Source organism: Myotis brandtii, unplaced genomic scaffold, assembly GCF_000412655.1.
Source record: "Myotis brandtii unplaced genomic scaffold, ASM41265v1 scaffold168, whole genome shotgun sequence".
In the NCBI taxonomy this organism is placed as follows: Eukaryota; Metazoa; Chordata; class Mammalia; order Chiroptera; family Vespertilionidae; genus Myotis; species Myotis brandtii.
Window position 1 is genome coordinate 615,351 of NW_005356173.1, and position 15,222 is coordinate 630,572.

The 15,222-nt window shown below is 52.2% G+C and overlaps 1 protein-coding gene across 2 annotated transcripts in view; it reads right to left on the reverse strand.

The window, feature by feature from the left end:
• Positions 1–14,406, reverse strand: part of EPHA1 (EPH receptor A1) — a 15,233-nt gene extending 827 nt beyond the window's left edge. Inside the window, exons 1-18 of one of the 2 annotated variants that reach the window (XM_014536864.1) lie at positions 14,399–14,406; positions 14,213–14,277; positions 9,538–9,816; positions 8,339–8,729; positions 7,959–8,114; positions 7,334–7,678; positions 7,074–7,201; positions 6,708–6,858; positions 5,981–6,077; positions 5,695–5,753; positions 4,521–4,661; positions 3,536–3,721; positions 3,308–3,369; positions 2,980–3,186; positions 2,656–2,805; positions 2,187–2,380; positions 627–782; positions 207–545 (exon numbers count right to left, since the gene is read on the reverse strand). In XM_014536864.1, the coding sequence (XP_014392350.1) occupies positions 467–545; positions 627–782; positions 2,187–2,380; positions 2,656–2,805; positions 2,980–3,186; positions 3,308–3,369; positions 3,536–3,721; positions 4,521–4,661; positions 5,695–5,753; positions 5,981–6,077; positions 6,708–6,858; positions 7,074–7,201; positions 7,334–7,678; positions 7,959–8,114; positions 8,339–8,729; positions 9,538–9,816; positions 14,213–14,269 (2,838 nt within the window). In that variant the 5' untranslated portion in view covers positions 14,270–14,277; positions 14,399–14,406 and the 3' untranslated portion in view covers positions 207–466. Of the gene's footprint in view, positions 1–77; positions 546–626; positions 783–2,186; positions 2,381–2,655; positions 2,806–2,979; positions 3,187–3,307; positions 3,370–3,535; positions 3,722–4,520; positions 4,662–5,694; positions 5,754–5,980; positions 6,078–6,707; positions 6,859–7,073; positions 7,202–7,333; positions 7,679–7,958; positions 8,115–8,338; positions 8,730–9,537; positions 9,817–14,212; positions 14,278–14,398 lie in introns of those variants that run through there. The other variant, XR_001361384.1, reaches the window with a different exon arrangement.
• Positions 14,407–15,222: the final 816 nt, after the last annotated feature.

Genomic DNA, 15,222 nt, shown 5'->3' on the forward strand with positions numbered 1-15,222 from the left:
CTACTCTGCTTGCTGAGGGCCGGGGAGGCTGGGCTGGGCTGGGCTGGGCTGACTAGCCTGGACCTGGGCGTTCCTACCTGCTACCATGCTGCCAGGTTGTGGTTACAGCTACAAATAAAAAACCTTGTTTTCCAGAATTCTTAGCAGTTGACTCTTGTGCTACAGATGGAGGAGACTGAGGGATTAAAAAAAACCAGGGGTCCAGGTGAAAATTCAGCTCCTGTTTACTTATAAAAATATATATGTGTGTACCTATATATATATTAAACCCTCCTCCCAGCACGATGACTTTACTTATACCCCAACCTCCCTTTTGAAAACAAAGAGGCTCCCAGGCTCCAAAGGCAAGTTCCTCAGGGAAGCATGGGTCGGAGCAGCACCAAGGCCTGGTAGGCTGAGGGAAAGGACTTGAGTGACCCTGGCCCCATCCTTGCTTCCTGAGGACAGGATGCGGGGAGGGGAGGGCTCAGTCCTTGAATCCCTGAATACTGCAAAGAATGCGCTTCTGGTGTCCTGGCAGCGTGATCCCCATCTGCACCAGGTCCCTGTGGTCAAGGAAAGGGGTTCGTGAGTATGTGGGCTCAAACCCCAGCAACCCTCCCCTGCCGGGTCCCCAGGGTCCTCACTCGGCCGTCAGGTCCAGTACACACTCCATGGTGTCCAGCCCAGCTGAGCGGAAGTTCAGAATGTAGCGTTTCATGCGAATGGACTCCAGCCACTCGGGGACGCTTCGATAGGGGATCCCGTCTGAGCCGCTCAAGCTGGGCAGGCGAAGGGTTACCCTGTGGGATGGGATGGGGACTACCTCAGTCATGTGAGGGGCGGGGAGGGCTGTCTTCTGCTTTCCTGAAACCTGGGCCTAGCCTGTGAGCATCTGGGGCCAGCATTCAAATTGATGTCTGGGCACAGAGATTATCTAGACTTTGTGGATTAGCCAGGCCATTGTCTGTGAACCCATTTCCTGGCCTGTTTCCTGGTGCACTCACAGCAGAGGGCAGGCTGACAGTAATGGGGGAGGTGGCAGCCCCGAAAAGTTCTAACACAAGGTTACCATCAGCCCATCTCCACTGGAGTGGCCAGTTCTGGGAATGTATCAACTATCCCAGCTGAGAAGGAGCAGAGGCCTGGAACCGGGTGTGGTCCTGCCTCCAGGGTGGCCCCCTGAGTTCTGGGAGCAGCCCTGATGGCCACCTCCAACCTTGGCTGTTACTCTTGCACTCTGACACCCACAATACAATGAGTGTTCCTGTACGAAAGCCAGCCAGAGCCAAAAACCATTAGCAAAGTAAATCTACTGGGGGAAACATATCCAACATTCCAGAAAGATTAGCACATGCAGTCTCCAGTGTACGAGGGAGTTGTGCTCCAAAAGATAGTTGCAAAAGTTGGAACTTGGAGCACATTTTCTCCCAGAAACAAGGTTATATATGGTGGTTTGATACTGAGGCCAGTACGCCAGGGCTGGTTTACCCGATAAAGCATGTGAAGTCCGGCCTTGCCCGTCTCCCCCACCTTCCCTGGCCCCACCAGTTCCTTCTCTACATCCTGCCAATGTTTTTGGTAAAATGCAATTCTGACCATGTTCCTCTCATTGGCAGTTTTTAAAAAACTGGTCAGTAGTTCTCTGTGCTCAGGATAAAGTCCAAATTTCTTAGTGGAGCTTGTACTGACCTTCCTTGTATTGACCCTCCTACCTCTCCAGCTTCATCTCTGACCACTATTCCTGAACTGGGTGCTGTTGTCACCCTACATTATTTGCAATCAGCCCACCCACAGCTCCCCAAACCCATGCTTGGCACATGATCTGGGAGTCTTTCCAGACCCCACAAGGCTGCCCTTCGCAGTTAGGAAACTCAGTCTACTGTCCATCACTTAACAGATTCTGTCTTCCCCACCCCAATCTAAGTGACCAAGCTCCCTGGAGCAGGTGTCAGGTGTAAGCCCTGCTTATATTTGCTTCCCATCTCACTGTTTGCTTCCTGTCTTCTATCAAACTACAGCTGTCAAGGCTGGGACCAAATCTTCATCAAGGTGGCCACTCCCCCGGGTTGCACACTGCGGTTATGCCTCCTATGCTGAACTCTGTCCGGAGGTTTGCAGGCCCAGCACTTGGTGGATGTGGCTGAATGCCCGTTTTCATTCTAGATCTGCCCTCTAAATCCCTTTGTCCTCCCCAGCGTGGTTACTTGGGATCAAAGTTGGCCATGGTCCGCAGGGTGTGGGGGGTGTTCAGCAATCGCTCCAACTGTGTCTTTAGCTGGTGGAAGTGGGGCCGATGGTCACAGTTGTAGGCCCAGCAGTTCTTCATTAGTTCATAGAGAGCAGCAGGGCAATCCACAGGAGGGGGCAGCCGGTACCCATCCTTAATGCTCTGCATTACCTACAGCAAGGGAGAGGCGAGGGAGGCCCGAGGTAGGAAGCTAACCTGGCAGCCCTTAAGAAATCTCTGTTCATGCAAGATCATTGCAAAGGAGCCTCTAACCTCCCTCATCCTCACCCCTGAGCACTAGTAAGAACAGGGTGTGAGGCAAAGGGGACCAGAGGGGACAGAAGTGCAGAAAAACTGTGGGTGAGGAAGAAGAAATAAGGATATGTGCAGGAAGAGCCATAGGAGAATTTGGAGAGAAGACCACTGTGAGGAGTACCCGGGCTCACCTCCTGATTGCTCATCTCCCCATAGGGTTTGTCCCCAAAGCTCAGCACCTCCCACATCACAATCCCAAAGCTCCACACGTCACTGGCCGTGGAGAAGATCCGATCGGCAATGGCTTCAGGTGCTGTCCAACGGATGGGGATCTTTCCTCCCTAATAGGGCATGTAGGACAGAAAAGTGATATGTTTCAGGGCATGGAGGATGGCCACCATGAAGTCATTGTGTCCACAGGAGCATGCGTCCTGTATTTGTTGTATAGGAGTGCCTATATACATGGAATAAAATAGTGTGTGCAAATGTGTATACGGTGAATAAAGGGCTCTCACCTGAGTTTCGTAGGTACCATCCTTGTTGTCCAGGAGACGGGTAAGGCCAAAGTCAGACACCTTGCAGCACAGGTTCTGACTCACTAAGATGTTCCTGGCTGCCAGGTCCCGGTGGACATAATTGTGGTCACTGAGGTAGGTCATACCAGATGCAATGCCCAGCAGCATGGCCACCAACTGTGCAGGGACCAGCTGGTCCTCCCGCTCCTGCAGCAGGGTGAAGGGGCGGGTTAGGGAATGGGCAGGGTTGCCTCTTCCCAGACCAGGAGTCAATACCCAGGGCTTCATGGTGCACCCCCCTTCCCAGCTGGTCCTCTGCCCTCCTCACCCTCAGGAAGGCATCCAGGGCTCCGTTCTCCATAAACTCCGTGATGATCATGATGGGTTTTCCTGAGACACAAAGCAGGTCACCGTGGAAGCCTTCATCCCCATCTCCACCCAAAACCACCAGAACCAGATTTTCTACCCTTGGCAAAACAGCTTCCCTCCACTTCCTGTGATCTCACCCCCCCTTCCCCTCCCCGCAACCCCCACTCCTGGAGACCAATCCTCATACTCTTTGTCACAACGCCTTCGAGGTGCAGAATGTGCGGGTGGTTAAACTGGCCCATGATTGTTGCCTCTCGAAGGAAGTTCCACCACTGGCCGTCTGGAGACGTGTTCTTCAAGGTCTTAATGGCCACCGTCTTGCAGTCCTGGCTGGGGATTCTCAGGGTCCCTTGATACACTTCCCCAAACTCTCCTGGGTGGAAAAAGAAACAGGATCATGGCCCAGTGCACTATCAGGGGGATGGATGACATCCTCTAGTCCCCCAGCTCTCTTTTCTTCTCTGGATCAGAAACCTGGTATGCCCTTTCTGGGACAAGGGCTAGGCTATACTTCCTGGGGAAGGAGACAGGAGTCCAGGACAGAAGTACATTTCTATAACCTGTTCAGCTAACCCACTGTCTCCTGGGTTAGCACGGTTCTTGGAGAACAGTAGGTGCTCTGTAAAGGCTGGGTCAGTGAGCGCTGTGCTATGGTACTGGGGTGTGTTCATCAAGGGCAGAGCACAAGTGACCAGAGAGGCTGCCCATTGCCACTCTCTTCCACGAGTTCCTCTGGACAAGCTTGGCTGGCGTGGCCACACAATCAGCAAGGACACTGCCAAGCTTTGTTCTCTGCTCAGTTCCATTTCCCCTGGTGACTCAAGGGATAGGGCAGCCCAAGGACACTGGGCCTTGTTGGGGTACAATGTGGGGTGAGGGAGGCTCTGAACCTCTCCCAGGTTTGGGAACCATCTGAGAAGAGTCTGATCCTGGACACAGTGACTCCCCTATCGACAAGGATGATGTGTCTAATGATCTTTATCAAAAGCTCCATAACCACAGAGGCGGGCTGTGTATGAGGTGGGGCTATTCCAGGACTCTCAATAAGGGGGCTGTACGTGACCACAGCAGTTCAAGAAGACAGGGTCGGGCAGAGAGGAACTCATCTGGGAGCTCTGGGGCTAGAAGGAAGTGGCTCTGTGCTGCCACCCAGAGGAAACAGCAGAGCTCACCTCCCCCTATGACAGTGTCCACGATCAGCCAGGCTGGATCCAGCTCCTGGGTGAAGTCCAGGGCCCCCCGGGCAGGGTCCTCATACGTCGTCATGGGTTCTGCCAGGAGGTCCACGTAAGGCTTCAGCCTCTGCTTGTCCCCTGCGGGGAGAACAGGAAAGGCTCGGCCACAGAAGCGCCAACTGCAGGGCTCAGGAGTGATGGGGGGAGGGGCTGGCAGCAGACCTCGGACTTCTCATTCTTCTTGTTCCCTGAGGAGTCCTGTTTTGGCTGAAGTGGGAGAAAGTCTCTATCCTCAGCAAGGAAGCCTCCACAGCCAGCTTTTCTTCCTCCTGTCTATGCGCAAAGCTCCTGTGTCCTTGCCCTCTGAGGCCCAGAGCAGCGGGCCAGAACCCAGACCCAAGAGTGTTCACGGCCTCAAGTGCCCCAGCCTTCCCCTGGCTCGTTGACCCAGGCTTCACATGCCTTCCTCCTCGCCCTGGCTTGGCCCCTGCTTGCCATGCTCCTGCAATCACTCACGCCTCGTTCACATTCCCAGGCAGACCTCACTCCCACCCCACTACTTGGATGGACTGCTGACCCCCCTATTTGGGGACACCTAATGAGGTGACCAGCAGGAAGCCCATATGCCTTGGAGGACTTCAGGGAGCCTGTCAAGCAATCCCATTTCCGCCCAGCCTCAGCCCAGACCAGGGTGGGGGAGGCTGCCTAGAGCCAGGGTGTTGGTACAGTGGCACCAACAGCTAACAGGTAATTGCACAGAGCCTCTGGGGCACCATCAGTACAAAGTTAATTAACCAAAGTTAATTAGGTAGCAAAACACAAGAAGCCTAAAGACAATAGAGCTCACTTGTGCCCCCAGAATTGGGTTCCTCGGTTCTATCCCAACATATATGCCAGTGCACGCGCACGCACACGCACACACACACACACACACACACACATACACACACACACACACACACACACATACACACACACACACACACACACACATACACACACACACACACACACACACATACACACACACACACACACACACACATACACACACACACACACACACACACATACACACACACACACACACACACACATACACACACACACACACACACACACATACACACACACACACACACACACGTGCGCGCAGCTGCTCCTAGCTCACCTCTGTTCACATTGGTGACACAATCAAGCTGCCTCTGCTGCTGTAGTTGTCGACGTTTCCTGTGGGTGGGGGTGGGGGTGTGGACAGTTTATTCAGGGTCACAGTCCTGCATCAGGGGCCCAATGGCCTTGGCTGAGTTTTCCCCAGAGTGCAGGGTGCAGGGTGAAGGTGAGGGCACAGTGGAGCTTTGGTATTAGGGGGTGGGAGGGTCATTGGGGCTGCATTCAAGGCCTTCTGACCAGACAAGGGACCCAGGATGGTGGCTGGGGAGGGGCAGGAGTAGCACCTGGAACGGAAGACAAAGATCCCGAGCAGCAGTCCCAGGCCCAGCAGCATCCCGAAGATGATGGCCACGATCTCGCCTCCAGTCAGGCCCCTGGAAACTGGGGCACACAGGTGAGGAAGTCTGGGGGTCAGAGTCCACTGGGATGAAGGAGACCAGAGGGGCAAGCCCGGGGAGACAGGTGTGTGAGAGAGCGCGCGAGTGGAAAGGGCTGCCCTCAGGGGTCTGGCTTGGGCTGCCTGCGGCTGGGCACTCACTGAACCTTTAGGACAGCGGTTCTCAACCTCTGGGTCGCGACCCCTTTGGGGGTCGAACGACCCTTTCACAGGGGTCGCCTAAGACTATCGAAAAACACATATATAATTACATATTGTTTTTGTGATTAATCACTATGCTTTAATTATGTTCAATTTGTAACAATGAAATTGGGGGTCACCACAACATGAGGAACTGTATTAAAGGGTCGCGGCATTAGGAAGGTTGAGAACCACTGCTTTAGGAGATCTGAGGGTGCTGTGTCAGAAGTATCCAGAGTTGGAAGGTGTGTGTGCGATCACCATGGGAGAGGGCTGGTGTGAGTCTCCCCTGAAGCAGCTTCTGCGTGAGTGTGGAGCTTGTGTGCACACGCGTGTGCGTAGAGAGAGAGGAAGGGTCACTGACTGGAACAGGGTCCCAGAAGCCTCCCTGGGACGACAGGTGTTTGGAGCAGAACCAAGGATGAGCCACCCACCTGGTGGGCTGGTCCGAAACTCATGGTCAGGAGAGAAAGGGCCAGGGCCCAGCGGGGTCAACATTCGGACCCTGATGATGTACGTGGTGTCTGGCTGCAGTTCGGTCAGCAGGACCCTGGGTTCTAGTACCATCTGGTACCTTTCTTCATCCTGTGGGTGAGGGACTCATGTTGACTGGCCGGGCGGAGCCAGACATGGTGGAGGTGAGGGGCGGTCTTGGGAGCACATGGGGAGGGGGAGGATAGTCTTGTAGTCATGGCAGGGCTCTGTGTAGGCTTTTGTCCCAAGAGAGCCATCCTGCACCCCAGGCTAGAGTGTTGGGGTGTGCAGGGCATGGACATGGAGACTCTCAGCTGTGTCCTCACCTGGTTCAGCACGTGTAGTTCATAGGTCAGGTTCCCGCCAGGGCTTCGGGGTCGGGAGCCCGCCCAGGTCAGCTCCAGCTGCCTGGGCTCCTTCCTCACCAGCCTCAGGGACAGGCCCGGTGGTGACTCTGTAAGTCCAGAGGGTGCCAGTGCATTTGGAAGGAAAGAGGAAATAACCTGAGGAGCTGTTCAATGGCTTCCTGCCCCTCCATGTGCTCTTGCGGTTTCCTCTGGGGCCAACCCCTCCCCAGGCCCCTCACCTGTGTGCCCCATGTGGATGCTGAGCCAGGCGCTGGCGGGCTTGGAGCTGCCCAACCCTGACACTCCATTGTGGGCTTCAACGTGAAAGGTGTAGTTGGCGTAGGGTTCAAGGCCCTCGACGCGCACAGCAGGCATGGTGAGCTCGCTGGCCCCGGGGGAGAAGCGCACATTTCCCGCACAGGGCTGGCAGGGGGCTTCGCCTTGCACTGCTCCCCGACACTGAGAACACCCCACGCTGTATCTCACATCCTGGCGCCCCCCCATATCTGCTGGGGGTGCCCAATGCAGGGAGAGCTGAGCCTCCGAAACAGAGAAGCTCAGGTTTTGAGGGACTGAGGGGGGACCTGTGGGAGAAGAGGGGCCATCAGTAGGACCCCAAGCTACTGGCTCCCCACCACCCCAATTCTTGAAGTCCTCCGAAGGCCACCAGGAAATTTTACTACTGCTGAGGAAATTTTACTCTGGCTCTGCTTTCTCCCAGAAGGAGCAGGGGCAGGGGAGAGTCTTGAAGTGACTGGGTCAGTGCCCAGTACCTGATCAGCTCTGGGCAATTCCAGCCTAACCTGGGCTGAGCAAGGGTCCCGCACCTCCTCATAGATGGCCAGGCCCTGTGCCAGGACTCACGTGTGCACGCCGCCTGCGGGCCCTCCCCAGGGGCTCGGTAATGGCCGCTCTCACAGGTACAGAAGGTGGCCCCCTCAGACTCGGCCATGCTGTGTTGGGGGCACTTGAGACAATGGGGTGAGTCCACATTTGCCCGGTAGGAGCCACTTGGGCAGGCTGGAGAGAGAATGCACAGAGCTGCGGTTGTCCCATGTTTTTACAGGTAGAATCGCACCCTTCCCCCATCCCTGTAGTGGAAACACCCCTGCATGTGTCTCTCTGGGGCCCTCAGACACTCACTCAGTTAAATAATCTCTTTCCCTCCCTCCCTTGGCAACTTGGACAGTGTCTCCCTCCTCCAAGTCCCTGCAGGTTGTCACCACCTCCTTGAGTCTCCTTACCATGGCATCTCTCTCCGCCTTCCTCATAGCCAGGCTCACAGTGGCACCTCCCCACTGGTACCAACCACTCGCCTTCAGAGCTGCAGTGCATGAGGGGTGCTCCTGAGGGGCTGGCCTGGGCATGGGGCAAGCAGGTCCCCGCCACTTCTACCAACTTGGCAGGTCTAGGCAGAGTGTCAGGGAACTGGGCTAAGCCATGCACAGCCTCAGGGCAGCGCAGGTAGAACACCCGTACGGACACCAGGGTCATGCAGGCCCCCGGGTTTTGGAAAGCGAGGTAGAGGCCGCGGCCGGTCAGGAGGCCCAGGGAGCAGCGCTCGGTGTTCATTTTCACCAAGCGTGATGCAAGGTCTCGAATGGTGAAGCTCTCGTCTGCAGCCACCGTGGTGACCTGGGGAAAAGGTGGGGGCACAGGGGAACAATCTCACAACAATGATCCTCTGAGGCGGGATGAATAGCCATCCCCGTCTAACCGCTGAGGAGACCAAGGCTAGGAGAGGTTCGAGACCTTGCTGAGACCACACAGCTGGGTTTGGAACCTAGGCAGTGGGGCTACAGCTCATATAACTTCTGCTATTTGAAGTTGTGGCCCCACCTCAGTGGCAAAGGGGTGATCAGGTATAAAGTGTGTCAGGACTAATTTAGTACTAAAAACAAACTTTACAGCATCATCTCTTTGGGAAACAAATGTGAGCACATCCTATAATCATATGCTCCTAACCCTTCCGCACTTCAGCATATTTTTTTGAGTAGGAGAGGAAGCGGTGACACGAGAGAGAGCCTGCAGAGGACTGTCTTCCTACACTACTCTAACAATACTCATGGGGATAGGGCGTGCAAGGATGTCGTGGATACTAACGGAAGAAGCTGAAACACCTCTCCCCTGCCTCCACCATGCTGTTATCTTAGTGGATGCCTGCAAAGCCTCTGCAATCGACGAGGCTGGCACCATGATCATTATGTTAAGACAAGGAAACCAAAGCTCAGAGAAGTAATGCACCCAAAATCGGGACACAGCAGAAAAGGCACTCAAATCCAGTTCCTCCAAACTCTAGTCCCACCGTCTTTTCAATTATCTGACACCTAGACCCTCTTCCTGTTTCTGGCACCTTCTCTACTTCTTAGTCGAGTGGGCACATGGAAAGGTGGGAGGCAGGGAGCAGAGTCAGGACCGAAATGGCACTGAGGAGTGAAAGTACCTTCTGGAACATGGGCCGTCGGAGCTGAACACCCACGTCCTGGTCACTCTCCATGTACAGAAGGTTGAAGGTCTCCTTGCAGCCCAGAGGCCCGGCTTCCCCGAAACTCTTACAGTCCCGCATGGTGAACTGAAGCTCCACGAAGACTTGAAAATCCTCCTCCCCCCGGTAGATCCAATTGGAACGAAGCCAGTGGTCAGTGTCTCCTCCTCCTTGTACTGCGCAGTCTTGGAACATGTAGAGGGGTGTCCCATTCAGCATCTGCTGCATCTTGCTCCACTGCCAGAGGCAAGTCAAAGTCACATTCCCAGTCATCATCTGCTCCCCAAACCCCCATTTTCTAGAGCTGACGGTGCGGAGGTCAGTGTCAAAGTCCCCCAGGTTCATGCTATTTGTCCTGCCTGCTCCCCACCCCTCATCCCCAGGATAGTAGGTTAAGTATTAGGGTCGTGGATTTATTTGGATATAGGACAGGTAATACAATACCCCTTTTACCTCCCTAACCAGCCATTGTCCCTTCTGTTAGCCCACCCCAGGTACAAGTGTCTGAACACTAATTTTGACCTATTTCATCAGTAGAGCTGTAAAGTACCGCAAGGACAGACTTTTATAGCAAAAGCTTATTCACAAAGCCTTTCTGCCTACTTAGAGAGCAAGAGGCAGCAAAGAACTCTTCTGTCGCCCTAGCTGGTTTGGCTCAGTGGATGGAGCGTCGGCCTGTGGACTATAGGGTCACAGGTTCGATTCCGGTCAAGGGCATGTACCTTGGTTGCGGGCACATCCCAGTAGGGGGTGTGCAGGAGGCAGCTGATCGATGTTTCTCTCTCATTGATGTTTCTAACTCTCTATATCTCTCTCCCTTCCTCTCTGTAAAAAAAAAAATCAATAAAGTATATTAAAAAAAAAAAAAGAACTCTTCTGTATAAGAGAATCTCTGCCCTCGCTGGTGTGGCTCAGTTGGTTGATGTACTGAATAGTCACCAGTTAAATTCCCAGTCAGGGCACATGCCCAGGTTGCAGCTTGATCCCCGCTGGGGAACGTGCAGGAGGCAGGTGATCTGTTTCTCTCTCACATCGATGTCTCTCTCTCCCTTTCTCTCTCTCTAAAGAAAAAAATCAAAAACATATTTTAAAAAACAATAATAATAAGGGAATCTCACCCCTTCCAACATGTGTTCCAGGAATGGCCACCATTGAAATCAGCAACTAAGACGTCCTCCCCCCTTAATTTCTTTTACATTAAAAGAATTTTTAAACTTTGTTAATAATGGCTAGTTTTAATATCATGCTTCCCATGGGCTAGTCACAGTTGTAAGCACTTCCAATGAGGAAACTGAGTCACAGCCCAGTTAAATGACTTGCCCAAGGCACTCAGCTATTATGAGGCAGAGCTGGGATGTGGACCCAGGCCCTCTAGGCTTCTGAGTTTATGCTATTAATTATTATGTCTTTATGTGATTATTATAAAAAGTCAAAGGATGAAAATTAGCATATATTAAAAAGTGAAAGTTCTACCATCTATTCACCCCACTGCCAGAGGAAGCCACTCTTAACAATTTGGAGTAAAACTTCACAATTTTCAGTACCTCACAAGCATGTGAACTCTCGGCAGCGGGTTTGAATGCTTGTGTCTGAATGTTTTGCTATGTGTGTACGTGTTCAACATAAATGTGGTTTTTTTTTAAACATACATGTGTTATTCTGTAAGCTGCTTTTTGTTTTTTGAAAAATGTTCACATGAGTATATATAGATCTACCTAATTCTTTTTAGCAATCCATAAAATAATTGTCGTATAGATGTACCAGAATTTATTTAACCATTCGCCTATGGTTGCACATTTAAGTAGCTTCTAGGGTTTTGTTTTGTTTTTTAGAAACCATGTACAGATTTCTATCAAAACTCTATAGAACTGCTGTATCAAAGGGCAAACACATTTCATAAGATAGTGCCAAACTGTCCTCCAAAAAGACTTTATCAGTTTATACTTCCACCAACAATGCCTGAGGGCTCATTTCTCCAAAGCTCTTCAACACTAGATATTAATAATTTTCTTACTTTTGGCCAATCTTATGGACAGGACACAGCTTCTTGCCATTTTAATTTACATTTCTTTGAGAGGTTATACATTTCTCTTTTATTCACTGGCTATTTGTATTTTTAAGCAATTATCTGTTGTCTGATATTCTACTGTTTTATTTATGTATTTATAATGAAATTAATTGGGGTGATCTATTATTATCTTTTGATTGTTCATTTGGATGAATTTTTAAAAAATATTATAGGCATTAATCATTTTCTTGAAATGCATGTTTCAAATAGTTTCTCCCTGTCTGTCACACCACTTTACTTTGCTAATAGTATCTTTGATGTTGACATTATTTAACATTTTACTATAATAACATCTATAATCTTTCCCTTTATGATTTTGGAGTTGTGTTTGTTTGGGAAGCTCTCCCATTCCAAACTTATAAAGATATTCTATATTTTCTCCTAATAATTTTGTAGGTTTGGTTTTTAGGTCTAGATTTTAATCTCCCTAGAATCTATTATTTTTTTGTGTATAGTGTGAAGTGGAGATGTAATTTTGCCTTCTTTATTTTAACTATAGACAAACAATTGTCATTTTATTGATGATTTTATACTTTCCACATTGATTTGCAATTCCAATGTTATCATACTAAAATCTCATATATGTGGACTTGTTTTTTGAACTTTCTATTCTGTCCCATTGACCTGAGTATTCTTGTGCAATGACACATGCTTTCATTATAGTTGCTGTATAGTATGTTCTGGTGTTTAGGCAAGTCTCCCATTTCATTATTTTTTCTTTAAAATAAATATCAGCTATTTTTAAGTATTCCCCCTGCTGTATGAATGTAAGAAATAAACTCCCAAAGTCTGTATTTTGGTTGAAACCCCTTATTTTATAGGAAAGAGACTACGAGGCCCTTACCTGAGAGAGTTCACTTTCCCAAGGGCTTTCACTCCATTATAAAGCCGGGGCATTCATGGCTACTCTCAGCTCTGGGAAAAGGCAAGAAACTAGGAATTTGGGATGGCGTGGGGCAGGAGCAGACTTTTGCATTATGCTAGGTAATTCACAGATTGGGCAAGGGGTGTCGAAGCACTGAAGCTGGGCCGATAGAAGGCACCCAGAGCCTATTTGTAAGAGGCAGCTGTGATGAGGAAGCCAAGCGTAAGGCATGCATGTGGTGGAGGGCAGGTGGGAGGGTGGTGGGTGGTTAATGCGCAGCTCATTAGCTCGCTTGCAGCTGGAGCCAGGAGAAGCAGATGTTCCCAGCTGTAACTCGCCTCTCCCAGTTCCAGCGGTGAGCGGAGCAAGAGGGAGAAACAGCTGCCCAGGATCAGCCACAAGGATCCTTTCACTTATCACTCAGGCACTGCTGGCTGCTACGTGGGTACATTCTGGGGAGCTTGGACCTCAGTGTGTGTTTTGAAAAGATGAGAAGGAGGAGAGAGGACAAGCAAGACAGTGGGAGTGTGTAACCGCTGCTGTCTTCTTGCCCCCCTGGTGCTGTTTAGCCTGAGCTTCGAAAGGCACCTGGCTTCCCTCTGGCCCAATTAGGGAAGAGTTATTTGGGTGGAGGTGGCAGGGGCACAGCAAAGGCCCGTGGGAGCCAGCAGGTGGACCTGTAGCCCTCATTGTGGAGTGATTAGCTGGTTTATGAGATGAGGCGCCTATTAGGGTTGGCCTAATCCAGGATTTTCCAAGCAGCCCCTCCTGTAGGATACATTATGGTTTAGACTATTAATTCTAATTACAGGCTACTCTGTGGGAGAGCTGAGATTGAGCCAGGACCCTAGGACCCAGAGGGAAAGAATGCAAGTCACACCAATCCCAGAAACAGAGGCCGATTCCTACTGGACTAGGAAAGGGAAAAGGGGGTACCCAGAGAACAGGGTTTAGGACCAGAGGGAAGAGAGACCTAAGGTGAGAGTCCGGGAAGCTGAGGCAACTGGGCTGGCTTCCCACGGTTCCAGAGGGACAGGTTTGCAGAGGCCAAAAGGTGTTCTGTGGGACTCACAAGATCCTACCTCTGCTCACTGGGTTTTAGGAATATCCAAGGGACTTGGAGCAGCCTTAAACAGCTGGAATGCACGGTGTGCCTGCACTGGGGAGGATGGAGGAAGTACCACAGACTCTGGGACTTTTACTGAGGCAGCTTCTAATTTGGGGGAGTCACAGACCCATTGAAGAATGTGATGAAAACTCTGGTTCTCCTCTCCAGAAAAAAACATCCACACACATACACAATTTTACCCCTTGGAACCTATCTGTGCAACTCCATAGGGATGAATGGACCTCAGTTGAGGATACTTCTCTGTTTTGTCTTAAACTTCAGCCATCCCCAGGATGGTCCTGTTTCTCCCCAGATGGTCCTCAGAGGTATTCAGCCCCCCCACACCCCCCACTGGGGCAGGGAGGGGAGGAGCCAGGCATTGAAGCATTCTCCATGGGGTGAAGACTGACGCCCCCCCCCCCTCCTTTTCCCATTCAAAAGGCTCTCTGAGTCATCTTCCCTCCCCCTCCCAGAGGAGACACTTCCAGTTTTTCCTGCTCTTTTCTCTGTTCCTCCACCCACCTCTCCACCCCATTTCCCACTGGCCCTCAGCCTTGAGACATCCTAAGGCCTTCCCTCCCCTGACACTTACCCCATCCTCGGGATCCAGCAGCCAGCCCAACTCTCCCTGTGCGGTGCTCGTGTCCATCAGAGTGACTGAAGGTGGGGAGGAAAGAGGCCTGTCACCTCGGGGGAGGAGGCCCCACAAGTGCAGCACGCATTCCTCATTCTGGGCCCCCAGCCCTCAGCCCCCAGGCTCCCACACCCTGTTTCTAACAGTTTGGACTTCCTGAGGCTTAGGGGAGTGAAGAGCCCCAGGGAGAAGAGCCCGTTGTCCTTGAGAGTGTGACAGGAGGAAGGCAAAGTGGGACAAGGGTTGGAGGGCTGGATCTTTGACCCAAGTCAAGGCAGGAAGCATTGGCAAGACCTGCTACAGACGACTTGCACCCTCTCACTCAGCCGGGGAGCCATCGGCTGCAGATGGAAGGGTGCATGGGTGAGACAGTTGCTCAGCCCCTGGGGGGTCATGAGTGGGGAAAGGGAACCTCAGAGGTGGTTCCTGGGTAGGAGGCTCCCACCACTGGCAAAGGGTCTGCTCTGCTTGTGACTGGGGTTGTGGAGTGGGGTACAAGGCACAGCTCTGAGTCTAGGAAGTTGGGGTAGCAGGGCTGGAAGACTTGACCGCCCTACACCCCGAATTCCAACCCTTCCCCCAGCGGCAGGTCTCTCTGTCGCCCGGCTGAGGTTGACAATAAGGCGACTTCCCACCTCGGACTTCAGAGGGTTCCGATCTCTGGGTTGGGCAACTGAGGCTGGGACTGTCTGGGCACAAGCGCCCCCTCCCCTTCTCCCCGCATTGCTGGGGTGGGGATCTGGACGCTGCTCCTCGCACCCCACCCCCAGGCGCAAACTGCTGCCCAGCCGGGGCGGGGATGACTGGCCCGTGAAAGCAGCTGTTTGGGGTCAAAGACCAAAGATCGGCCTGGCCAGTCGATGCCCTGGCGGCCGATAAAACGGGAGCGCTGGAGAGGGGCGCGCGGAGAGGCCTCCTGAGGAATGCCGGCTCCGGGAGGAGGGTGCCAGCCGGGCCAGGGGAGGGGG